The sequence below is a fragment of the Aethalodelphis obliquidens genome, unplaced genomic scaffold (genome assembly GCF_003676395.1).
Source record: "Aethalodelphis obliquidens isolate GAN/ISIS:26980383/991018 unplaced genomic scaffold, ASM367639v1 scaffold53, whole genome shotgun sequence".
Lineage (NCBI taxonomy): Eukaryota > Metazoa > Chordata > Mammalia > Artiodactyla > Delphinidae > Aethalodelphis > Aethalodelphis obliquidens.
In genome coordinates this window covers 5049299-5071012 of record NW_020837997.1, presented here as the reverse complement: position 1 = coordinate 5071012, position 21714 = coordinate 5049299, and the positions used below count along the sequence as shown (strand labels likewise).

General features: G+C 58.9%; 1 protein-coding gene across 5 annotated transcripts in view; it reads right to left on the bottom strand.

Annotated features, from left to right (window-relative positions):
• NFIX (nuclear factor I X) overlaps positions 1-21708 on the bottom strand; it is a 98173-nt gene extending 76465 nt beyond the window's left edge. For all 5 annotated transcript variants that reach the window (XM_027084923.1, XM_027084927.1, XM_027084925.1 and 2 more), the window contains exon 1: positions 21515-21708. In XM_027084923.1, coding sequence (XP_026940724.1) covers positions 21515-21541 — 27 coding nt within the window. In that variant the 5' untranslated portion in view covers positions 21542-21708. The remainder of the gene's footprint in view (positions 1-21514) is intronic.
• Positions 21709-21714: the final 6 nt, after the last annotated feature.

The following is a 21714-nucleotide window of genomic DNA, read 5'->3' as shown; positions in this document are numbered from 1 at the left end:
GAAAGCAGTGGCCCGACTCCCGGACAGAAATGGAAAGAGAACCCGTAGGCAGCAAAAGGAAGGGGCCGGCTGCTTATCTGAGAGGTGGGGGGGGCCCCCCCTCTCTGGGGGGGGGGGGGGCGGGCAGGCAGGAAGGGGCTCTGCAGCCACAGTAAAATCATCCAAGAGTCTGGAACCGCCAAGCATGGAAACCAGAATATGCACATTGCGAGGAGGCTCGGAGAATTTGGACAAAGCGGGTTTTTGGCTGACTTGGGCCTGTTTTTCTCTGCCCAGGAATGGTGGACCGGACGGGGGTTTTCTAGCATCCTCAGCTTGCTGAATGGATTTGCCCTGCACCCCTTGCTGGGTCTAGGATGAGGCCTGCCTCAGAACCAGGCTGCACACTCCTATAAACCAACACCCACCCCCTTCCCTTCCTTTTCTCCTCCTGACTACAAACCGGGAGCGGTGGCCTGGGATCGGGCCAACAGGCAGCCTCATTCTGGCTCCGAACACTACCCTGCTCCAGGCACATCTCCCCTCTCCCTCCTGGCACTGAATAAAATCGGGCAGGAATAGAGGTATTGGGGGAAGACGATCTATTCTCTCTAGTGCAACTGGAAATTGTTTACTTTCATCCTCTACAGAGTATGGGAAACAAAACCCTAGTCTTTAATTCACTATTTTGCTTGAAACTTTCTTGTGTCACCAAATAGAAGTAAAAGCCGGGAAAGTCAGAGCCCGGTCGTCCATTCAGGGAGCTCTGTGAGGACGGGACCCTCCGTAGGTCAGAATGAACCAACGCACAGGACAGATGACAGTCAAGGGCTTCAAGGGGCAAGGGCAGTGCGAAGCCTGAGCCTCACCCACCAGGTCGGTCTGGAAAGTGTCACTCCATCGTGGTCAAGGGTCCGGGAAGAAGGAAGAACCCCACAAGCCAACTTCACAACTTTCTCTAAAGAAAAACTGACAAAACGCATGGTAAGGGGAGACTAGCAGGTGAAGATGAGGTCTGTGCCCAGCGCATTGAGAAAATATCTGGAGGGCAAGAGAGGAGGCCAGAGCAAACAACAAAATGTTGAAAACTCTCGCCCAAGGCCCGGCTGCCAACTACTGACCCCAGAAAATGCTTGGGGATCCTCCAGGGAAGATGGTCCTCTCCCCTCTCCCCACCACTCGCCCTGCACTTTGGAGACAATTCCTGTGGCCTTCCCAAGTCCTCTTCATGAGCTCCAAGAGTTCCGTCAGGATGTTTTGACACCCCCTTGCTTTGCCAGGTCTATTCCCCCTGCCACAGGAGAGAAGGGCCAGGGCAAGAGGAGAGTTTCTCTGAGCTCCGGGTGCCCTCTGCCTGGTCTGCACTCCCCTAGACCCAGAGAGAACCTCTTTCTTGCAGTTGCTGTGGCAACAGGCAGTGCCCAGAGCCTGGGGCAGAGAGCCGGTGGCCAGGATGGGAAGAGCCCGAGGTTTTCACTGCTCGAGGGCTCAGGGGAGCTGGATGGGCCCTGTCCAAGCAAGCGGCTTCCCCCAAATGAACAGTTTTAGGAGTTGGAAGGAAGACATTTTTCAATCCCTCAAAATGTATTGTTCTCCCCAACTATTTTATTATCAGGATCATTGCCAAGGAAACCCGAGAATCCTTATCCCCCCGGTGTCTAGCCCCTTCAGAGGCTGGCACCAGGGTGCCCAGAGCTTAGGACCATGCCCACCCCTCGGCCACAATCCGTCCCTCACTGGCTCCCTTTCTTTCTTACCCTCTCTCCCCCTCTGTGTCCTCCAGCTCCAACACAAACTGTTTGCATGGGAAGTCTCCCTCTATGACCCGATTCAGCACACACAAGAGAAAACTGTGGGCGACAGACCCAACGTCCTAACGAACTTGAGTTAATTAATGCTAAGGAAGAAAAGAGGCGCCCTCGCTCTGTTGAATCACGGTTCACTAGCCCTTTCAGTTTGCTGTGGGTGGAGGAAAAAAAAAAAGAGGCTTTTTGGTTCAAATATTTTTGGGGGGCGAAGGGAAAACAAAAACACCGCAGAAGGGCCGTGGAGGGCGAAGCTGTCAGTACCTGCCCAAAGGAGCAGAGGCAAGAGCGGCCAAGCGTTCTCCCTCAAGCTTCTGGCCTGAATGGTGCTGGAAAGGCCAAGAAGGGGAAAGAAAAGGAAGGGGATTATCAACTGATTGCGGGCCTGTTCAAATAAATCGCTCCAAAAAATTATACTGTCAGACTGTAAGATACATACATATACATACACATTTTTTTTAAAAGCCCAAACCCAACAATTTGATTTCGTCAGAGCCGTGAAAATGTTTTAACAGTGCAGAAAACCGAAGTACGAATGGCACAAGTACAAAAAATTTAAGTGTGCAGAAAAAAAAGAAGAGGTGGTAATGGGGAGGGGGAGAACAGCTGCAATTTTGCTTTCCAGATGTTGAGAGCAAAATGTAATTGGCATGTAACTTCTTCCTTACCAATTTCTATCCTTTGGTCCTGAGATGTTAAAATCCTACAGCTAAACCTAAGTCTGCAGGTGGTTTCCAGGCACTCCGCACATGTGGAGGAAGGAAGCCTCATGGGCCACATGCCTGAGAGGTTTTTTATCAGCCCACTAATTTTTACAAGCCCTCCCACCATTCCTTAGTGGAGAGGCCTGAGCAAAGCAGGCTGGAGAACTTTCTTACTTAAATAATAATAATGATTATTATTATTTTGTAACCCTCGGCCTTTACTTTTGAGGCTGTGCCTTTCTTTTTAAAAAATAAACTTTTTAACTGAAGTGTGGCACACAGAAAGAAGGCACACAGTTCTAAGTCTTCCACTCGATACATTTTCACAAAGTGAACACACCTGTGTACCTCCACCCAGATTAATAGAACATTTTCAGCACCGCTCAAGGCGCCTTGAGTTTTTCAACTACAGAGTCCTCATAATTCATATGCCTTAGAAATAGCTCCTGCCCGCACCAGCAGCCTCAAAATTGAGCACCTATGTATACACGCACGTTACAGAGCCAAGTGCACTACTCATGTGACCACAAAAATTCATAGTGAAAAGAAGCCGCTTGAATCCTCACTGCTGCAGACGGGTTTCTGCGCCTCTGTCTGTCTGTCCGTCTCTCTCTGTGCTTGCCCAACTCTGATCCCATCAACAGGGCAACCAACTACGCAGCGGGGTTAGTGGACAAGCAGGGCAAGTGTGGGAGACAAACTGGGCCCACCGAGCTGAAAGCTGACTGACGGGAGTAAGCAGGCAGGGACTGGGGGGCCCTGATATTAGGTGGTCATGAGGGAAAAGTGGCTCTGCAGAGGCAGGGGTTCCTGAAGAGTGAATGAGCACGCAACAGGACAGGCTCCCCTCGTTCCTGTCCAAAAGAGCCTTGCAGGGAGAGGAAGGGAGTAGCAGTGGCAGAAGGGGGCCTAGAGAGTGAGGGGGTCCTGGGGTGGAGCTGCCGCGGGAAGGGAGGCCCAACTCTGCTGCATCCGCCTCCCTCTTTCCCTGGCTCCAGCCCCAGCTGGCTCCCCCCTCACTTTCACTCGCACTAAATTTACTTTAAAATTTTAAAATTAAATTTTAAAAAAAGCAGGAAAGAGAAAGCACTGAAGGCAAAATACCTCCCACAATATCTTTCCAAGGGGAGAAAAAAGTTTCTGCTTATGTAAAAAAAAAAAAAAAATGCAAGGGATCGCTGAAAAGTCTAAGCACCGAATAACAAGGTAAATAAAACAGGAACCCTTTTAATTAAAAACACCTGAAGCAAATAAATAACTCCCTTTGCAATGCGAAGCCACTGCACAGCCACTGGTGCCTGGGGCACAAGCCCCTACCCCCAATTTCTTGCCCTCTTTCCCCTTTCTTTTCTCACGGGAGCTGCGTCTTCCCCAAGCACCACCAAAGCCTCTTTTCCCTTCAAGCCCGTCCACCCCACACCTGGGGGAATGACCAGGACAGTGGCTCAGCCTCCCACCAGCCTGAAGCAAACCTCTGCAGCACTGATGAAATGTTTCTTCTTCTGTTCCTACATCTCCCTAGGCTGTGCCCACCACTGGCCCTGGACCCTGCTCTCCTGCCCCAAATCTAGGCCCTGTGGGTAGTGGCACCATCCTGGGGCTGGATGCCAGCCCCAGCCCAAGTAGACAGCTCTCTCCCCTACCAAGGGCACGGGGCTGCCAGGGCAGGCTCTCGAGGACCGAATTTTCTCTTCCTATTGCATATGAGGCTGGGAAGAAAGAACTGTTCGGCTTAATTTAAAATATGACAAGGGATCTGAGCTCTCTGAGGCTTCAATCTTTAGAAATACTGGATTACTTGATCCTTTTTTTTGGCGGGGGGGCGTGCAGGGTAGGCGGCGAGACTGTGCATCTGAGACCCCACACCCGCCAGCCACCGGGTTTGACTCTCCCACCAGCCGGCCGCCAGGGAAACGCGCCCTCGGCTGGCACGGGGGTACCAGAGCCCGGCTCCTTTCTTCCTTTCTTTCTTTCTTTTTTAAATCGCTCTAGCGAAAACCAGGCAGTGGGTCAGGGCCCAGAGGCAGGGGAGGGAAGAAGAGAGGGTTGTCTCTGAAAGAGGGGGGAAAAAAGGAAAGCGAGCCTCCAACTCCGGGAGAAGAACGGCCGCCGCGGCAAGTTTCCCGGCTTGTGCCAGTTTGGGGATTTGCGAATCAAACCGGAGCGGAGGGAAGGCGATTGAGAAATAAAGCCCGCATTAAAACTAACTAGCTTTGCCTAAAAGTGCGCTTTCCACCCTTAAATAAGACAATACCGAGCGGAGAGGAGAGACGAATTATTTCTCACTCTTTAATTATTCCAATGCTTAGCATTATTAAAAAAAAAACCGCACACATTAGCCAATGATATATTCTAACCCTCAACAAAGCTGGTATTTTTCTCTGATTACAGACTTTGCGGTGGCAAACCCGGGCTCCGACGACAGAGGCAGTGCAGAAGCGCGCTCCTAAATGAGACACAATTTTATTAAAATCATAATAATTCCTCGTATTTCTATAGCGCCTTTTCACGGGCAGAGATCCCAGGTGCCCCATGCCGGTTCTACCAGGAAACCGGCGACCAAAAGCTCAGTCGCCAAGCAGGCGAGGCTCGAGCTCCACGGACAGCCGACATGTATTTCTTCCTTTCTCTTTTTTTAAATGCCTGTTTCCATTAAACAGCCTCTGTCTCACGTTAAGAAAAAAAAAAAAGTACAAAAACTCCTTACAATTTTTAAAATAATTTTTTTAAAGAAGAGGGAAAAGATGACCCGAAAAATAAAGGGGGGGAAAAAAGGGGAGCTAAGTGTGGTCTGGGAGCCTGAGGGGAGTGGATGCGACTGGGATGGGGCGCCTCCCATCCCATCGAGGGTGCCGAGCGCCGTGTCAACCGCTGCCCCGGGTCACCTCCCCAGTCGCAGCTGGAGCGGGCTGAGTCATCCGCACGTGGAAAAGGAAAAAGACCTAACACCATCAAAGCGCCCTTAAGTAATTCGGGCGATGAGAAGTCGGGTTTATGACTGGCTTCCGAGGGGCAGATCGGGAGGCCCCTGAGTGCTTTCTCTGAACGCCCGGGGGCTGCTCGAGCTCCAGGGGTAGACTGGGGGGGACGCCTTCCGGACACTAGCTTCCCTCTCGAACAGGTTAAGTCGGATCCACTCGGCGCACACGTTCTTTTTCCACTTTTCCATCCTCTCCCCCGGCCTGCCCAGAAGTGCTGCAAAATGGCTGGAAGCAATGGGTGGAGAGGCCTTAGCGCCCCAAATTCAAGAAGTCAGCGCCGAGGGAAGGCGGTGTCGATCAGAGGATATCTGAGGGGGAAATTTTTTATAAAGGTTCTTAGAAGCTGCGCAACTCCCGCGGCCTGAGGGCGGAAAAGAGGGAAAGGGAAAGCGCATTTTCTAACACTTAGTCACATTTCTTCCCTGTGCTCGCTGGAGGCCAAACGCCCCCAAACCCAGCCAACCCTTGAAACAAACAAAATGCTCCCCTGGTAAATTTCCCCGCCCTTATTCACACACAAAAAAAGAGGCGACTTGGGGAGAAATGGGGAGGCTCTTCCGAGGCTAGGGGCCTGGAGGCTGAGACGCGTACGAGGGATTCTCTCCGTAAGGACGCCCCAAAGTTGCCCTCAAGATTCTGGGGCAGTTAAGCTCAAAAAGTCCCTCAAGCAACCAAAGAACAGGAATCTTCAACATCGCATTCTCCCCAAAGCCCTCTCGTTATCCCCTGTCGGGTATCAAGATGGCACAGGAGGAGGGACAATGAGGAAACGGCGGCCCGGAACCTCACGTCGCGCGCCTGGTGAAGGGACCGAACCCGCCTCGAGGCCAAAACGCCGCCATTTGAGCCCCTTCTGGCGCAGGCCTCTGGTGCTGCAAATGGCGAATGTCCCAGAACGCGAACCAGGCCGGCCCTCGACGCCCGCACCGGGTTACTTTCTGCGGGGTCGCGGGGAGGGGTTGGGCCGCAACGGGGCTAGAGGGAGCCGCGCCTGCGCAGTGCGGGGTCCGAAAGGCCGCCACAGACCCCCTCGGGGTCTAGTTGGCATCATTCTGGTGCTTCTGGCTGCGAACGCAAACGGCCCTAGGCCTCGCCTGTCGCCGCTGCTCCTTCACACCCATTCCCGGTTTCCCCTCACCTGCCCGCGGGGGCAGTGGTCCTCACTCCTCATTCAACGCCTGGAGCCGTTCCGCCTGCCGAGCGACACAACCTTGTGCCACAGGCGCTTTCCACATCCGGGGCTTCAACGCACCACTTCCCGCCTTTTCGCCTCGGCGCACGCGCACGCCCGACTTTAAGCGCTGGCCCTCAAACGCCCTCGGGTCCCGGCCGTCCGCACCTTGGAGGGCTATGCTGTCCCCTTCTACCCTGTGGTGCGCGTTGCAAGTGACAACGACAGTCAGCACCCAAGTTCCGCGCGTGGAAAACACCCAGCCCTCCCCTTGCCTGAGCCCAGGGGAGGCCTCGCCACGACCCTCACCCACCTATGTTGCCCCCCAAGCCAAGCGTGAGCCAATTGCAGAGGGTCGGGGAAATGTCACGCACTTAAAGAATACCCGGGAGGTGACAATGAAAGGAGTCGCAGGAGGCGGGAGCCTGGCGAGGGGCATACGCTGGGGCTAGCACACGGGCACCGGGCACCCGCTGCACGGCTCTGCCGGAATTTCCACAAACACACGCGGACTGGGGGGCTTCAGGGCGACATGGGGGACGGTCTGGATCCTCTCCTCGGGGCGCTCTGGAGAAGGCACGGAAGTTGATCTTTCTTCGGCGGGGCGGGGGCATCCGGAGCGCTTTGGTTGGGCAGTGGGGCCGTCTAGGGAGTCTTGGGACGCCCTCCCCCCACCTCCGTTCAGCGAGGCGCTTCTATTTTAAGACCTCTCCCATCCCTCCAGAACCCACCCACACTCGCTCCTGAGGTCCACGGTGCTCACAGGGAACCCGCCTCCAAGCCCCGGGCGCACCTGAGGGAAAGTCCAGGAGGGCTGGTAGCGCGTGGCCTGAGCTGCCAAGCTGGACTCAGGGGGACAAATGGAAGTTTCGCCCGAGAAGTGGGGGGGGGCATTAAATGGCCTCTTTGTGGAGAGGAATTGCAGGCCGTCACTCAGGATTAATTTAAGCAGCAACAGCAAACACACCAAAAAGCAATGTCTGGCCACCAGCACCCACCCCCGCGATTGTGTTTCGGGGAGGGCTTGGGGATTCGGTGATGTAGCTCGGCCTTTCGTGGGAAGGGGGTCCCTAGCCTTTAAGAACGAGGGGCGTCCACAGTGGGAAGGGGGGAGGCTGCTCCTGCCTCGCCCCACGTCCCTGCTTGGAGAAATGGGGTTTTTTGCAGGTTTGGGAAGAAGCCGAATAGGGATGGTAAAACCCAAGTATAAACGTGGAGCGGGAATGGGGGGAGGTTCTTACATATAAGAAATGTATATAAAGGTACACATTTCCGATATAAATATAGCACATGCAGGGGCGCCACTGGGCAACAGTTCTGGGGCGTCTCACCTGCGCCCCAGGGACATTTGGGGAGGCGGGTGTTCTAAGAGAGATGGGGGCGGTGGGAATTAGGCCTCCGATTCCCAGTCCCCTCCCCCAAAACCTGAATGCGGTTTTGCAGCCAGGTGCCCTGGGCGGCCTGGCAGGTGTGCAGCTCACGTGAAATACACGCGTGTGCAGACTGGGGAGGTGTGTGCCCGCGTGGGCCTGGAGCCACGTGCGTGGGCACCGGCAGTTCCTGCAGGCTCACCTAAGCCCGGGACCCCCGTGGGGACGCAGGGCAGTACCAGCGCTCAGAACCTCGGTGAGGATGCAAGCAAGAGCGCATGGGTGTGTGGTGTGTGTGTGGTGTGTGTGTGTGTGTGTGTGTGTGTGTGTGTGCGCGCGCGCGCGCGCGCCGCGACCCCATCTGAGGTTGGGAAAGGGTATTATTTATGGGGGGGGTGTGCTCCCAGCAGTCCCATTGGGGCGTGAGGCCCGTGTATGCGTATAAGCTGGCGGTGCCTGGGATCCCGGTCGGGGGCGCCTGGCTAGGGCACACTGGCGACCGGGGTCTGAGCCCCTGTGCAGGAGCGTGCTTACGTGCAGTGCGTGCGCGCGGCCGAGTGTCCGCTGGGGCTTTGGACCTGGGATTGCGCCCGCCCGGGTGCCCCGTCGGGGCCGATGCGCCGGGGTGTGCGCATGTGCTTGCCCTAAGGGTAGCCACGTGCGCCGGGGCCGCCGTCGCCGCCACGCCGAGCCAGGATTTGGCCCCTGAGCGGACCAGGGGGCAGGGCCCGCCACCGCCCGGCGGGTCTCAGCGGGATGTCGTTGGAGCGGTGTTGGTTTTGGCCGTGGCAGCGCTAATGGGGGAAGCCCCGGGGAGCGGGGCGGGGGTGGGGTGGGGGTGGTGGAACAAAGAAGGGGAAAGCGAGCTGCAGAGGAGGAGGAAGCGCCCTGGAATGCGGAGGGCCCTGGGGAGTAGGGGTACAGGGCAGCCCGAGTCTCCCGGGCATGGCTTGGGCCGAGGGACTTGCCTGGCAGCCTACGGCTTGCCACTCCCACCCCCAACTGTGGATGGAGACAGAGGTTTTGAAGACCCAGGACTTCTCTGCCTTCCAGAACCCTGGCCCCAGCCAAAGGCTCCTACATATGGAATCCAGCAGAACCGCAGGCTGCAGCCACCGCGGTCCAAAAGGAGCAAAGTAACATTTGGGCTGGAGGGCATGGCTCACACTTCCTCAGGTGAAGGCAGACAGCGTGAGCCCTTTTATGCAAGGGGCCAGGAGGCCCCTTCCCCTGTTTCCTGGCTGGGCTGCTTAGAACCTCAGTTTTTCCCATCTGGGGAATGGGAAGGGAACTCCCATGGTGGGGGGTTAGAAGGGGGAGTCTCAGATGGATAGGAGTGGGTTGAAAAGCAGTGAGATCTGTTTAAATGTCGCTTGCCCCTGGGGGCCTGGCTGAGTAATTCCTGCCACCCCACTTCTAGCCTCATGACCTCGGCACGTGACTTTCCGGCCTGTTTCCTCATCTGTAAAACAGGTTACTCATACCTGCCTTATGCTGAGAGGGTTACAGGAGGTCACGTGCACCCGCCCACCCACTGCCCAGGCATAATTGCTCGGGAGTTGGTAGCTGTTATTTTTATTGTGAGGAGTCTATGGCTGTGACAAGCTGTGACGCTTGGTGTGATCGCGTGAGGCTGGCTGTGTGTGTGACTGTGCCGCTGTGTGTGTGTGCGTGTGTGTGACAGGTTGTGTGTGAGACTGTGCGTGGACGACAGATTGTGCCGGTGTGCGGCGGTGCCTGTGACAGGCTGTCATTGCGCGACAGACTGCGGGTGGCGGGGTGTTGCGGGTACCGACTGTGAGTGGAGATGAAGCGGTGTGTGGGGCTGGGACCAGGGGACCCCCATAAACCTATCTCAGTGAGGGTCTGGCTGACAGTGAGATGGGGAGGCGCTCAGGGCCTGGGGGCGGGTCAGTCCGGTGTCCTGTCCAGCCTTGGGCTTTCTATTGTCCAGCGGGATCCCATCTGCTTACAAACCTCAGGAGGGGATGGTTCAGAGGGACCCTGTAAAGGATCTTCCCCCTCCCACATTGTGTCAGCTCAGATGCCCACCCCCCAGCTTCTTGCCTGAGTTTGGGGAACTCCAGGAGGCTCATCAGGGACCTCAGGGCATGGAGGACCCCAGGCCTGTCTGGCTTCGGTGAGGAAAAACACACCCCAAGCCTGTTTCCCACGATTTCCCTGAGCTCCAGGCCTGGGCAGGGCTGGTGGAGACCCAGAGAAGGAGGGATTTAGGGAAAGATCAAGAAAAGCCAGGAGAGAAATGGAGGGAGCGGGGAGAAAAACAGAGACCTCCCTGGGAACTGGCAAACCTAGAGTTGCTGGAGGTCGGGGTCTCCAGTCAGGGTGGACACCCATCAGGTTTGCAGAAATGCCAGATGACACCTATGAGCACTGCTCGTAGCCCACGCCTCACGCTCAGACCCTGCTATTAGGGACTCACTCCTCCCTTCAATGATTCCAACCCAGGCACTCTTCTCATCAGTGTGGGATTCTGCTTCTCACACCCTCTGGGCCCAGCGCCTCCTTCTACAGTTGGAGAAACTGAGGCTGAGAAAGGGGAAGGGACCCATCTGAGCACCCACTCACGCCCACGAGACCTGAGAATGCAGGACTCCAGGCTTCGTGGCCATGCACTCTCCCAGTGTGGAAAAACCTCACCAGCTGGAAAAACCCCAGGGCCTGTGGGCTGGGGGCAGCACACTCCAAACCCTCCCCTCCCCCCTGGGTGTGTCAGTATGTGTGTGTTGTGTGTGTTATCAGTGAGCGCTATGGTCCTTGCCTGTCATGTGTCTGGTGTCGCAAGCTACGGCATGATGTGTGTGTCCCTCTGCCGGTGCGGGCCTCTGTGTGTCTATGTGTCCGTTCAGGGCCAGCCCCTGCCAGAGAGAGGGGAGAAGCGTCGAAGCACCCCCCCACCCCCACCCCACCCCCCCGAAAGTGTGTCTTTGATACTTGCAGCCTCGGCAGCGAAAAACAAGTTTCCACAGGGCCGCCTTGGGCTGAGGCCAGGCCGTCCTCAAATAACATTTGAAGTTACTTAGCAAACTTTGTTTAGTGCCGAGAGAGGCGGGCAGCGAGCTGGGGTTGGGGGGGGGGCAGTAAACCGGTTCCTCCGAAGTCCCTTGTCCCTCTGGGGGCACGAGTGCCCAACGTGGGGCTTGATTCCCCCACCCCTGGCTCTGGACGGGGGGAACAGAAAACTTTTGAAGTCCTGGGGACGGGGGTGACTTGGGGGAGGAAGGGTTGGAGCACCCTACAAATGAAGCCTTGCTTTTCCCAGTCCAGACCCCCGGCTTGCACAGAAATGCCTACCTGGTCTCCCAGTGGCCCAGAGGCTGACACGAAGCCCCGGGGCCGGTCAGAAATGGGAGAGTCTGCACTTCTCCGCCACCCCCTTCCTGCAGCCCAGCTCTGCCAACCTCGAGGCTGGTTGCACGAGCTGGCTCGAAGCATGTTTCCCCCTCCAGACACACACTCACACAAGCACCCAGAAAGCCCCCCTCATGCCCATATGCTCGGCCCCCCAAACTCTCTCTTCCAGGGTCCCAGCCCCAGGCAGCAGAGGCCAGAGAGCCAGCAATGGCGGGTTTGGAAGTGAGGTTGGCGCCTATGGGAGGGGGAGGGGGAGGAGATGCCAAAAATGGTGAGCCATTACAGGGAAGCAGGCGAGAGAGCGAGGAAGCGAGCAGGGAAGATGGAAGCCAGGCGGGCATCCTCGCCGAGCTCCAGGATGCAAAGGGGCAGCGGGAAAAGCAGCCCGGGCCCTTCCAAGGAGTAGGCATGGGGGACAAGTCCCAGGTGGCACGGGGCGGGCAGGGGGCCGGGAGGTGCCCAGCGTTCCCCCACCCCCACTCCAAGCTTCAAGATGGAGACTGGCAGCAGCAGCCGCTCGGCTCTGCCCAGGCATGGGGTGGGGGTGGGGGGCAGGCAGGGTGCCAAACCAAATGCCACCAGGCTGGGCACGATGGTTGCCAGCCAGCAGTGCCTACCCCACTAGCCCCAGCCCAGAGCCCTCACACCTGGAGTTCTGGGGGTGGAGGGAGATGGGGACCTAGTTGGGAATCGGGGGTCCGGCAGACAAAGCCAGGTCCCCTCAAGCCCTGGGCAGGTCCCCAAGACCCTACAAAGATGGCACGGCCTGGCACTGCCAGGGTGACAGGCTGGGGTAAAAATAAACTGGACCCGCCCCAAGGGAGCTAAATTGAGGGGCCCAGGTGGAAGTGCCACTCCGGGCCACCAGCTGCCCCAGCCCCACCCCCCAGCTCAGAGCGGCACAGTCGAGAGTGCCCGGTGCCCATTGACGCCCAGTTTCTGTAGAGAAGAGGCGCCGGCCATCTTGTCCCCAGGTCTTAGGCGGGCAGCCTACGGTGTATCCACCAGTACGGATAATGGATGACCTCAGACAGCAGCGACAACAGGCTGTGCGTTCCGGGCAGACGGTGGGGGCAACCATGCTAAGTCACGTACCCCTGACCTCTGCACCGCCCCCTTGCAGAGGGCAAAGGGCCTGGGAGGCCGCACTTGAGCTGTGGCAGAGCAACAGAGTTGAAAGTCAACACCGAACACCGAGCCACGAGGCCTCCCAGACCACCTCTGCTAAAACCACAGCTGCCCAGCACTTCCGAGGACCCTACTGTTGTTCTCTTTTCCCCATAACACCTATCGCTGTCTCAAGCGCTGGACCCTCCCTTGTTTATCGGGTTCACGGTCTACCCTCTCACCGGGGCTGGCACCCTCACTGATTTTGCTCCTCGCCGAGCCCCCAGGGCCTAGAACAGGGCCTGGCACCCAGGAGGTGCTTAACAAATATTTGTGGAAGGAATGCACAGGTCCCTGGCTGCACCCCCAGCACGAGGGCTTCGGCTAGGTGCCCAGCAATGTGTGGGAGAGGGTGTTGGGCCCTGCCAGGAAGGTGAGGGCAAGCCTGGCCAGTGGGTGTGCAGAGGGGATGAGATAACCATCCACTCTCATTCTGAGTCCTGGACAGAAAAAGATCTGAAGGTCAGAGCAGTAAGGATGGTTCAAGGGCCAACAGCAGGGACATACTTCAAATGGGGGTATGGAGGCCTAGAGGCCCACTCTGAAATTTGGTAAAGGCCAGAGAATAAGCTGCATTTTTGTCCCATCAGTAGGATTTAGGATGGTGGCAATCAGAGAAGAGGCTCAGGCTCCACCACTTTTCTAGCCCTTGGCCTTGTCCCAGGGTGCTTCTTCTGAGTCTCAGTTTTTCATCCATAAAATCAAGCACTTACTTCACATCAAGCACTGTTTTAAAGGACTCTGGATAAGCCAACTCCTTTCTGATCCTTACCACAACCCTGTGAGAGGACACGGAGGCCCAGAGAAGTTGAGCGACTTGCCCAGGTCACACAGCTAGTGAGTAGCAGAGCCAGGATTCAAACCCAGGAAGTTGGCTCAGAGGCCCCATTCCCCTAATAATGTCCAAATGTCCCAAATGCCAACAGTGCCAAAGTGGAGAAACCCTGCCCTAATATACTGTCAGACACACACATGGGCACAGCTAACCCTTGCCACACCCGCCTCACGTGGAAGGATTCAGGGAGACAAGCTAGGGAGGCACTTAGCACAGGTCGAGACACAGCGAGCACACAGCACACTTTAGCCATTGCTGTGATTTTTAGGACAAACGCTCATTCACTTATTATCCCACAAAACGCTTTCTTCCTGTATGATTCCCCCAGTCGTATTTCTCCAGAGTCAGAAACGAGGAGTCAACGGCCAGAGGATTAATGAGACAACCACACGGCGGACAAGAGTCTCACAGGCCAGCCTCGCCTCCATCCTGGACGGTCTCCATGGCTGCCAGAAGCAAGACTGTGAGACGGGGGCCCCTAGCCGCTAGGCCCAGAGGGCCAGGGTCTCCTGGGCATGGGTGGGCATGTGGCCTCCCAGCAGTATCCCCCAGGCCTCTACAAACCAGCACAGGGACTCAGAGCTCCCAGTTCCCTCAGGAGAGGCTGGGGTGGTTGGATCTGCAGCTCAAAGACAGCCAGCAGGGCCAGCAAGTAGAGGGGAGGTACAAGGAGGGCAGGTCTCGCCTCTCAGGTGCCATTTCCAAGGAGGGCCAGGTGTGGCCCAGGTGTGAATGGGTGTGTGGGTGTGACCCTCGTCCCTGTGTGCTGGAGCAACATGGGATTGTGTACATGCCACACCATCTGCACCTGGGCTTGTGTGTGTGTGTGAGAGGTGGGGGGCCCTGCATTTGTGACAAAACTTGGGTCGTAGTAAGCAAGACACTGTGAGATACTGTGTCAGCTGGACTCTTGTCCGTGTGTGTGTGTGCGCGCGCGCGCAGTGGGTGTCAGGGGTTAGCTGGGCCCGTGTGCGTAACTGCTGACATTGGGGGCTGGATCATTATGTGCGGTTGGGGCCGTCCTGTGCACTGTGCGGTATTGGGCAGCTTCCCTGGCTTCCACCCACTAGGTGCCAGTGGCAAACCCCCCTCCAAGTGTGACAACCAAATGCTTCCAGACATCGCCAGGTGTGTGTGTATCACCATGTGTCTGACAATGTCACCGTGTGCGTGTGCCGTGGGCTTCTCACCACGTGTCTGTGGGGCCGTGAGCTCCTGTGTGTTGGGCGGTGGCAGTGCCTGTGTCTGTGCTGTGTGTCTCACGGTGTGTTACCGTGTGACCATGTGTGCCCCAGGGTCTGCACCCACATGTGTGTCCCTGCGTGTGTAGCACGAGCCTCTGTTCAGTGTGGCGGGCATCCCTAGGTGTCTGGGTGCGAAGGCGAGCCTCTGTGTGGGAACGCCTGTGTCTGTGTGCTGTGCCAGGGTGTGCCGTGCCTGTGTGACAGCGTGATTCTTTGTGCCTGTGTGTGCCAATGAGAGTGTGCGACTTTGTGTGAGATGGACCCGGAATAAACCCCCGAGATGATTCTACTGAAGCCGATATTTGGACGGACCCTCCTGGATGATTCGGCCCCCACCCCCAGCTCCTGGCTGCCCCGGACTGAAAGCCGCTTCCTGGGGCCGAGGGGGTGGGGTGCGCCTCTGAGCTGCCCCTTACTCCAGCTAGGCTCCTGAAGATTCAGGTGGGCACAGACCCCCCCCCGCCCTTGCCCGATCTGTGCCAGGAAGGCTGGCCCCGAGCTTTCAACCAAGGGGGCAGGGTCCTCGGCGGCGGTGGTGGCATTGCCCCCTACCCACTGCTGGACACCAACCCCAGCTTCCCTCAGGGTGGGGCCCAGTGGGGGGAGAGCTCCCCAGTGCAACCCCGGCTTCCGATTGGCTATGGAGCGCCGCAGTGCCCGCCACCCGCCTCCCCCTCCCCGCTGGCGCAGCCACATCGGTAGTGATGGCAAACGCAGCTTGGCGTTCTGGGCACAGCTGCGCCTCACAGAGGCCTGCCAGCCCCACCAGAAGCCAGACACCCCAGCTCCGTGCCCCCGACCCCTCCCCACCCGGCCGCCCGCCCAGCCGGGCAGCATGGTCACCCCGGCCACCACTCTCTCGGGCTGCCAGGCCCAGTCCACCCAGCCCCCTCGCCCACCAGGCCTGTGCCCCCTTGGCCAACCCCGCTTGGGGGCCCAGGCCCCTGCACGCGGCCACTCCCGCCCTCAGAGGGGCTCCTCCAGAGGGGGGGGAAGCAGCAAGGAAGGGGGGCGGGGAAGGGGGGAGCTAGCCCTTCTTTTAGTGAACGCGCCCAGAGCTGGAGCCAAAAATCGAGGAGGAGAGATATTCAGACGGAGCCAAGATGCGTTTGGCAGGAGGAGAGAGAGAGAGGGAGCGAGGGAGCGGGAGGGGGGAGAGAGAGGGAGGAAGGAGAGGGGGCGGGGGAGCAGGCAGGGGGCCTCAGTTTCCAAATCCGCGCTCTCAGGGCCTCGGAGGGACAGCGGGCGGCACGGAGGTGTGGGACCTGGGGCAGGCTTGGCCGCTGGGGACGGTAGGGGGCGGTGGGCTCTGGCCCACAGAGACAGCCGGACACCCCAGCTGGCCAGGCCAGGACGGACACAGGCAGAAGCCAAGATCAATGTGCGCCGGGCAGACAGAGGGAGGCCTGTGGGCGGCCCAAACACACACCCGCACCTCGCCACACAACGGGCTTCTGTCCATGCCGGGCCAGGGGCACGGGTGGGGCCCATAGCAGGGCCACCATGGCCGCCCCACCTCATGGGAAGCCTCAAAGAAGCCAGCCTGCTCCCAGACACTAGCTTGGCCGCCATGGTGGGCACTTCACAAGGTGCCAAGAGGCCAAGGGAGGCCAGGGAGAGGGGCCCATGCGGTGAAACACACATTGATGGTCACAGGGACAAGCCCGGGACGCACAATGCCATGGGGGCGATACCTATAGGCGCACGCATTGACACAGGTATGTCAACACAACAGGCCGCCACGCACGGTAAGGCACACGGATACAACGCTTGTCACGACGATCAGACACCCAGAGGATTCGATGATTTGTTTAGTGACATACCACAGCGGCACCGTGACACAAAGACCACATCAGGTATCCCGACACACACGGTGACACACACCACCAACCCCACTGTCACCCGAATACACAGAGACGGAGCTTGGAATGGCCCTCAGAGACACCAGGCAGCACCCAGTGACATACCGTCCGGAGACACAGGGACATTTGGAAAGGGACCCACACACACACGCACAGCCACACTGCCGTCCTCGGGAAAATGGTGGCTCTAAGGCTCACCACGCCGACGGACGCACATGCGAATCGGGGAGAAGCCGGGGAGCTGCTCAGGGATGTCTCCCCTGGCCCCTTCGCCTCCACATCCAGGGTTTTGGGGGTAGGAAAGTGCAGACGCCCCCTCCTTTCTCCCACCTCAGCTAGGAGGGACAGGAGCCCCATCCTCAGCGCCGCGTTGGAGGGAAGCACGGTTGTCCGGGCCTCCTCATCCTCCGTCGGTTCAGCTGGAGGAAAGTGTGAGACCCCACACTTGCACTTCAAGAGCAGAGGACAGGAACCAAGCAGACCAAAAAGGCCAGGCTCCCAGCGGGTTGGAAGTGGAAGCAGGTGGTCAGTGCGGGGGGATTTCACTGTCAGCCACAGCTGCATGCCCACCCCCTGCACATACCTGAAACGCCCGCTTGACCCTGCCAAGTGCCCACACAGGGTCCCGCACATGCATCCTGTCCCCGTGGTGGTCCCAGGTGACAATGCCCTGATGCAGAAATGATTCTGGAGCCATGCAGACATCCCTAAGGTCACCACTGGGACCCACCCAGGTCTCTAGGCTCTTTGCCCCACTCACATTTGGGCACTCATGTGCACACACACTCCTGCACATTCTGGCACAAGGCCTCAGAGCCCAGCCCCAAAGCGGGCCTGGTCGAGGTCAGGAAAAGGGGCCAGGGCAGCCAGAGCCCCCAAGAATGGCATCTGGTCCCCACGGGGCAGCCCAGGCCTTGGCATTCTCCCTGCCCCCTCCCCTACCCCCATTATCACCTCTCCCTGCCTTTCGCCCCTGCCGTCCCCTCCTTGGCCTACAGGACCCCACCTAAAGGAAAACCGCTGGCCCGTGAGCTGGCCTCTTTCCTCCCGAACTCTTCTCTTGCTTCCTCCTCCAGACAGTCCATCTGGATTTCTATGGTTGGGAGGTGCCTGACCCTGGCTTCCATCCCTCTGAAGCAGCCTACCCTCAGCTGGGAGGGCCTGGGGCTGGCCTAATGATGATAACCAAAATGACACGTCATTCCTTTTCTCGAGCACATGCCATGTGTGCCAGGCCTGACACTGAACCTAATCACAGCATGAGAGGTAGGTACTATTATTGACCATTTTGTTTTTTAATTTTTATTTTTTTTATTGCCCATGTTACAGACCAAGAAAGTCCTGTGTTTCGGGTCACAGGATTTAAGATGCAGAGCTGGAGCTCAAACCCTGTGCTGTCTCATTTGCAAAGTCTAACCCTCAACCTCTGCTCCCACAGCTCCACCTGGGAGCCCTTGAGGCCACACAAGACATTCTTGGCTGGGCCAGGACCCCTGGCTCCAGCCCCCAGAGAGAGGGGAGCCTCTTGCCCCCGTGTTAACTCAGCAGAGCCCTCGGCTCTGAGCTCAGTCTGTCCAAGCTCAACCTAACCCCAGGCATGGCCTACTCTGTCCCAGCTCGTGGCCACACACACCTCCCACCCCAGCAGTGGACGTGAAGCATGCAGGGCCAGAGCCAGAGAGAAAATGCGCCATAAAAAGGAGGCCCCTGCTGGTGCCGGGACAGGGAGCAACAGCTTCACAGGGACAGAGGGGAGAGAGACCCAGGGAGAGAGCTGGGGGGGCATCAGGGAGGCCCCAGTCCATTCCCCTCCCCTGAAGGAGTGTGTATGTGGCTGCGTGGAAACAAGGGTACGTGAACGTTCCGCTGCTCCCGTGGGGCCATGTGGCGGGTAATGTCGGCGAACATGCGTGTCCGTATACACACCCAGGTAAGCCAACAGCCTTGTGTCTCTGTGTAAAGGTATGTGCCCTTGGGTCTGTGTAAGTGTGGGGGTGAACACACACTTGAGTCAGCCTGTATTTGAATGTGTCTGGACGGTATCGCCGTGTCTCCGTGCATTTATGTCGGTATACACATCCCATCTCAAGGGGTTTGTGTGTGTGTGCCAGTGGAGAGAGAACACAGGTCCACCGTTTCCTGTGTCCGTAAGTTCGTCTGTCCATGGCCAAACTTGCTGTGTCTGGACATCAGCATAAACATGTCGTTCATGTCCTCATCTTGGCGGCAGCGGTGGTGTATGTGTGTGTCCACATCCTGTGTGCCGCTGTCTGTTAGGGGTGCGGGGCCATCCATCCACCCCTTTCCCCTCCACCGAGGACTCAGGCCCGTGGCTGCAGTGGGCTCAAGCAGCTCCAGTAAGCACCCCGCCCAGCCGCCCTGGATTTCGATGCTTTTTCCAGAAGGAGATTTCCCCCCACACCCGCCCTTCCCCCTCGCCCACAGTGCCTTTCCCCACCAGGGCCCCGCTGCTCCAAGCTCGTTCCTGCTCAATCATTTATTGACTTTAAAATCGAAGCCAATTCTGGTTTGAAAAAAAGAAGAGAGAGAGAAAGAGAGACACACCACACACACACACACACACACACACACACACACACACACACACACACAGGCCAGAGAAGAGACAGAGTCCGAGACTCAGGGGGAGGGGGGAGCAGAGATGGGGCCAGAACCAGAATCAGAGAGAGACAGGGAAAGACAGGGACAGTCAAAGATATAGGACAGAGAGACGGATGGAAAAGGGGCAGACAGAGATAGAGGAAAACACAGAAACTGGCAGAGCAAACCATGGAAGCAGAAAGATTTATAAAAACAGACTAGCTCCCAGAAATGTGGCCGTCAGGAGGGGAAGGCTGGACCCTGCTGACCAGCCAACAGCAGCCTCCTGCCCAGAGCTGAGGGGCTCAATCTAGCGAGTCCGTGCCCCCTTCTCTCCCCCGACGCCCTGGCATACTCAGGCCTGTGACACAGAGCTGAGCCCTCGCTCCCTTCGAAGGTGTCAGAGAGCCAAGCGCTGGCCATCACCCTGAGTCTGGGGGCTGCCCCAGCCCCTCCCTAGTCTTGTCACCAATGGATCAGCTGGTACTTTCTTTCCCAAGGTTTCTGACATCCGAAGAACCAAGTTCTCACCCAGGCTGAGGAGGAGGGTAGACCAGGGAGCCGAGGTGGCGGCTGGTGGGCCAGGGGCCGCTCACGCATGAGGTCTTGGTCCCACTAGGCCCCGAATATCAGCCACATCGGCCAGCCAAATGCGGCACCAAAGGCAGCCACAGCTCAGACCCAGCTAGGTGGGTAGGGTCGTCATGCGGGGGCCCAAGATGGGTGGCCGGCCAGTCAGAGGCACAGATATGGGGGTCCCCCACACTGCCATAGTGGCCAGAGTGCCTGCTCACACCTGCATGCACACCGTGATACATACGTGCGCATGTGTACCTCACCAACACATACTCACATCCTATACAGGAAGACCCTCACCCTGGGCCATACCCGTGTCCATACACACAGGGCTGCCCACGGCTGATCACAGGGCCACAAGCAGACCCCCGAGATTGACTCACACACACACTTGCATCTGTGGATACGAGAGTGTGGTGTGGGCATTCTGTTTGTTACGCGGGGGGCTGACACACACCCCTGACATACCCTCTAGCCCCTCGCCAATACCACACCCACAGAGCAGCCATATTCACAGGGACTCCCACTCCCAGCCTGGGCACACTTGGCACACAGCTGGCAAGGCTCAGACTGGCAGAGGGGACAATTAGGACCCAGGCCTTGCCTAGAGACTCCCCCCACAAACGCAGGCCCTGCTGGCAGGCAGGGTTAGGAAGCCCCCAGGTGTTGCCTCTGCGGAGTCTGGGATGCCAGCTATAGCGTGGCCCAGCAGACAGTGCTACCAGGGCTGCTGTGGGGCTCTGGGCAGCTTCTGTGCCCTCTCAGAGCCAGGAGCCACCACCGGAGAGGGTGGGGTGGCAAGGCAGGCATCCCCCGGGCCTTTGCCGCCTGCCGAGCGCGGTGCAGAGAACTTCGCTGGAGGCGGGACGCGCTTTCGCAGCGCGCCAAGGTCGGCATAGCGCCCGCGGCTGACCCGGCGGCGTGGCCCCAGCACCGTCGGCAGTGTCCGCGGCTCCCGCCAGCCCCTCCCGCCTCCGGGCAGCGGGATGGGATTCCCCAGACCCGCCTGGTCCACCGAGCGGCAGCCGGGGTGGCTGGGGCCGGAAAGTTTAAGCCGAGGAAAGTTTTTTTTTTTTTTTGTGGGGGGGTCGCCGCGGCTGCGGCGTCCAGGGTCGGCGAAGAGGCGCGGCCAGGGCTGGCAGCCCGCCCGCCCCTCCCTCCCCTCCCCTGCCCCACAGAAATTTGGGAGCCCCGCCATTTTCTTAGCCCCGCTCCCATGTGAGGCCTGAACAAAGACTTTGGGGAGACGCCCGGGCTGCTCGGCCCGCCCGGGGCACCCCGGCGGCACGCAGGGGCCACCACCACGCACGCCGGCCGCTGCCACCCTCGGGAACCGCTGCGCCCGCCCCAGGGAGCGCCGCCAGACACAGTCCCCGCACTGCGCCCTCGGGACCACCCCCTGCCACTCTGTCATCCCGCAAACACTGCCAGCGGCCACGCTGTCCGGGTGCACGCCACAGCCGCCCACAGGTCGGCGGGAGTCCCGCTGCCCACTGCACCCCAGTCGAGCGCGCGCGCGCGCGCACACACACACATACACACACACACACACACACACACACACAAACACGCACTCCCGCTCCGCGCTACAGGGGCAGCGCCACGCACGCAGCCGGCAGCCCCCGGAACCCCCAACAGGAGTCTGCCTCCTGGCCAGGGTCGCACGCGCACGGGGGCGCCCGCACGCGTGGCCGGACTCCCCACCGTACGGCTTGCACCCCTCGGCCGCCCGTGGACTCACTCCCCCCAGCCGCCGCGCGCCCCCTCCGCCCTCCCGCCCGCGCCGCCGGCCGGCCTCCTGCGCCCGCTCCCCTCCCGGGTCGCGCGGGGGCGGCGGCCGGTACCTGGGTGAGGCAGTACGGGGAGTACATAGCTGGGCGCCCGGGCGGGAGCGCGGCGGCCGGCCGCGGCGAGGGGAGGCCCGGCAGGCGGCGGCCGCGCTCGGGCTCCGGCTCTGGCTCGGTTCCTCCGGCCTCCGCCGCGCTGCGCCCGCCCGGCCCGCGGCCCCGCGCTCGGCCCGGCGCCGCTCCGCGCTCGCCGCTCG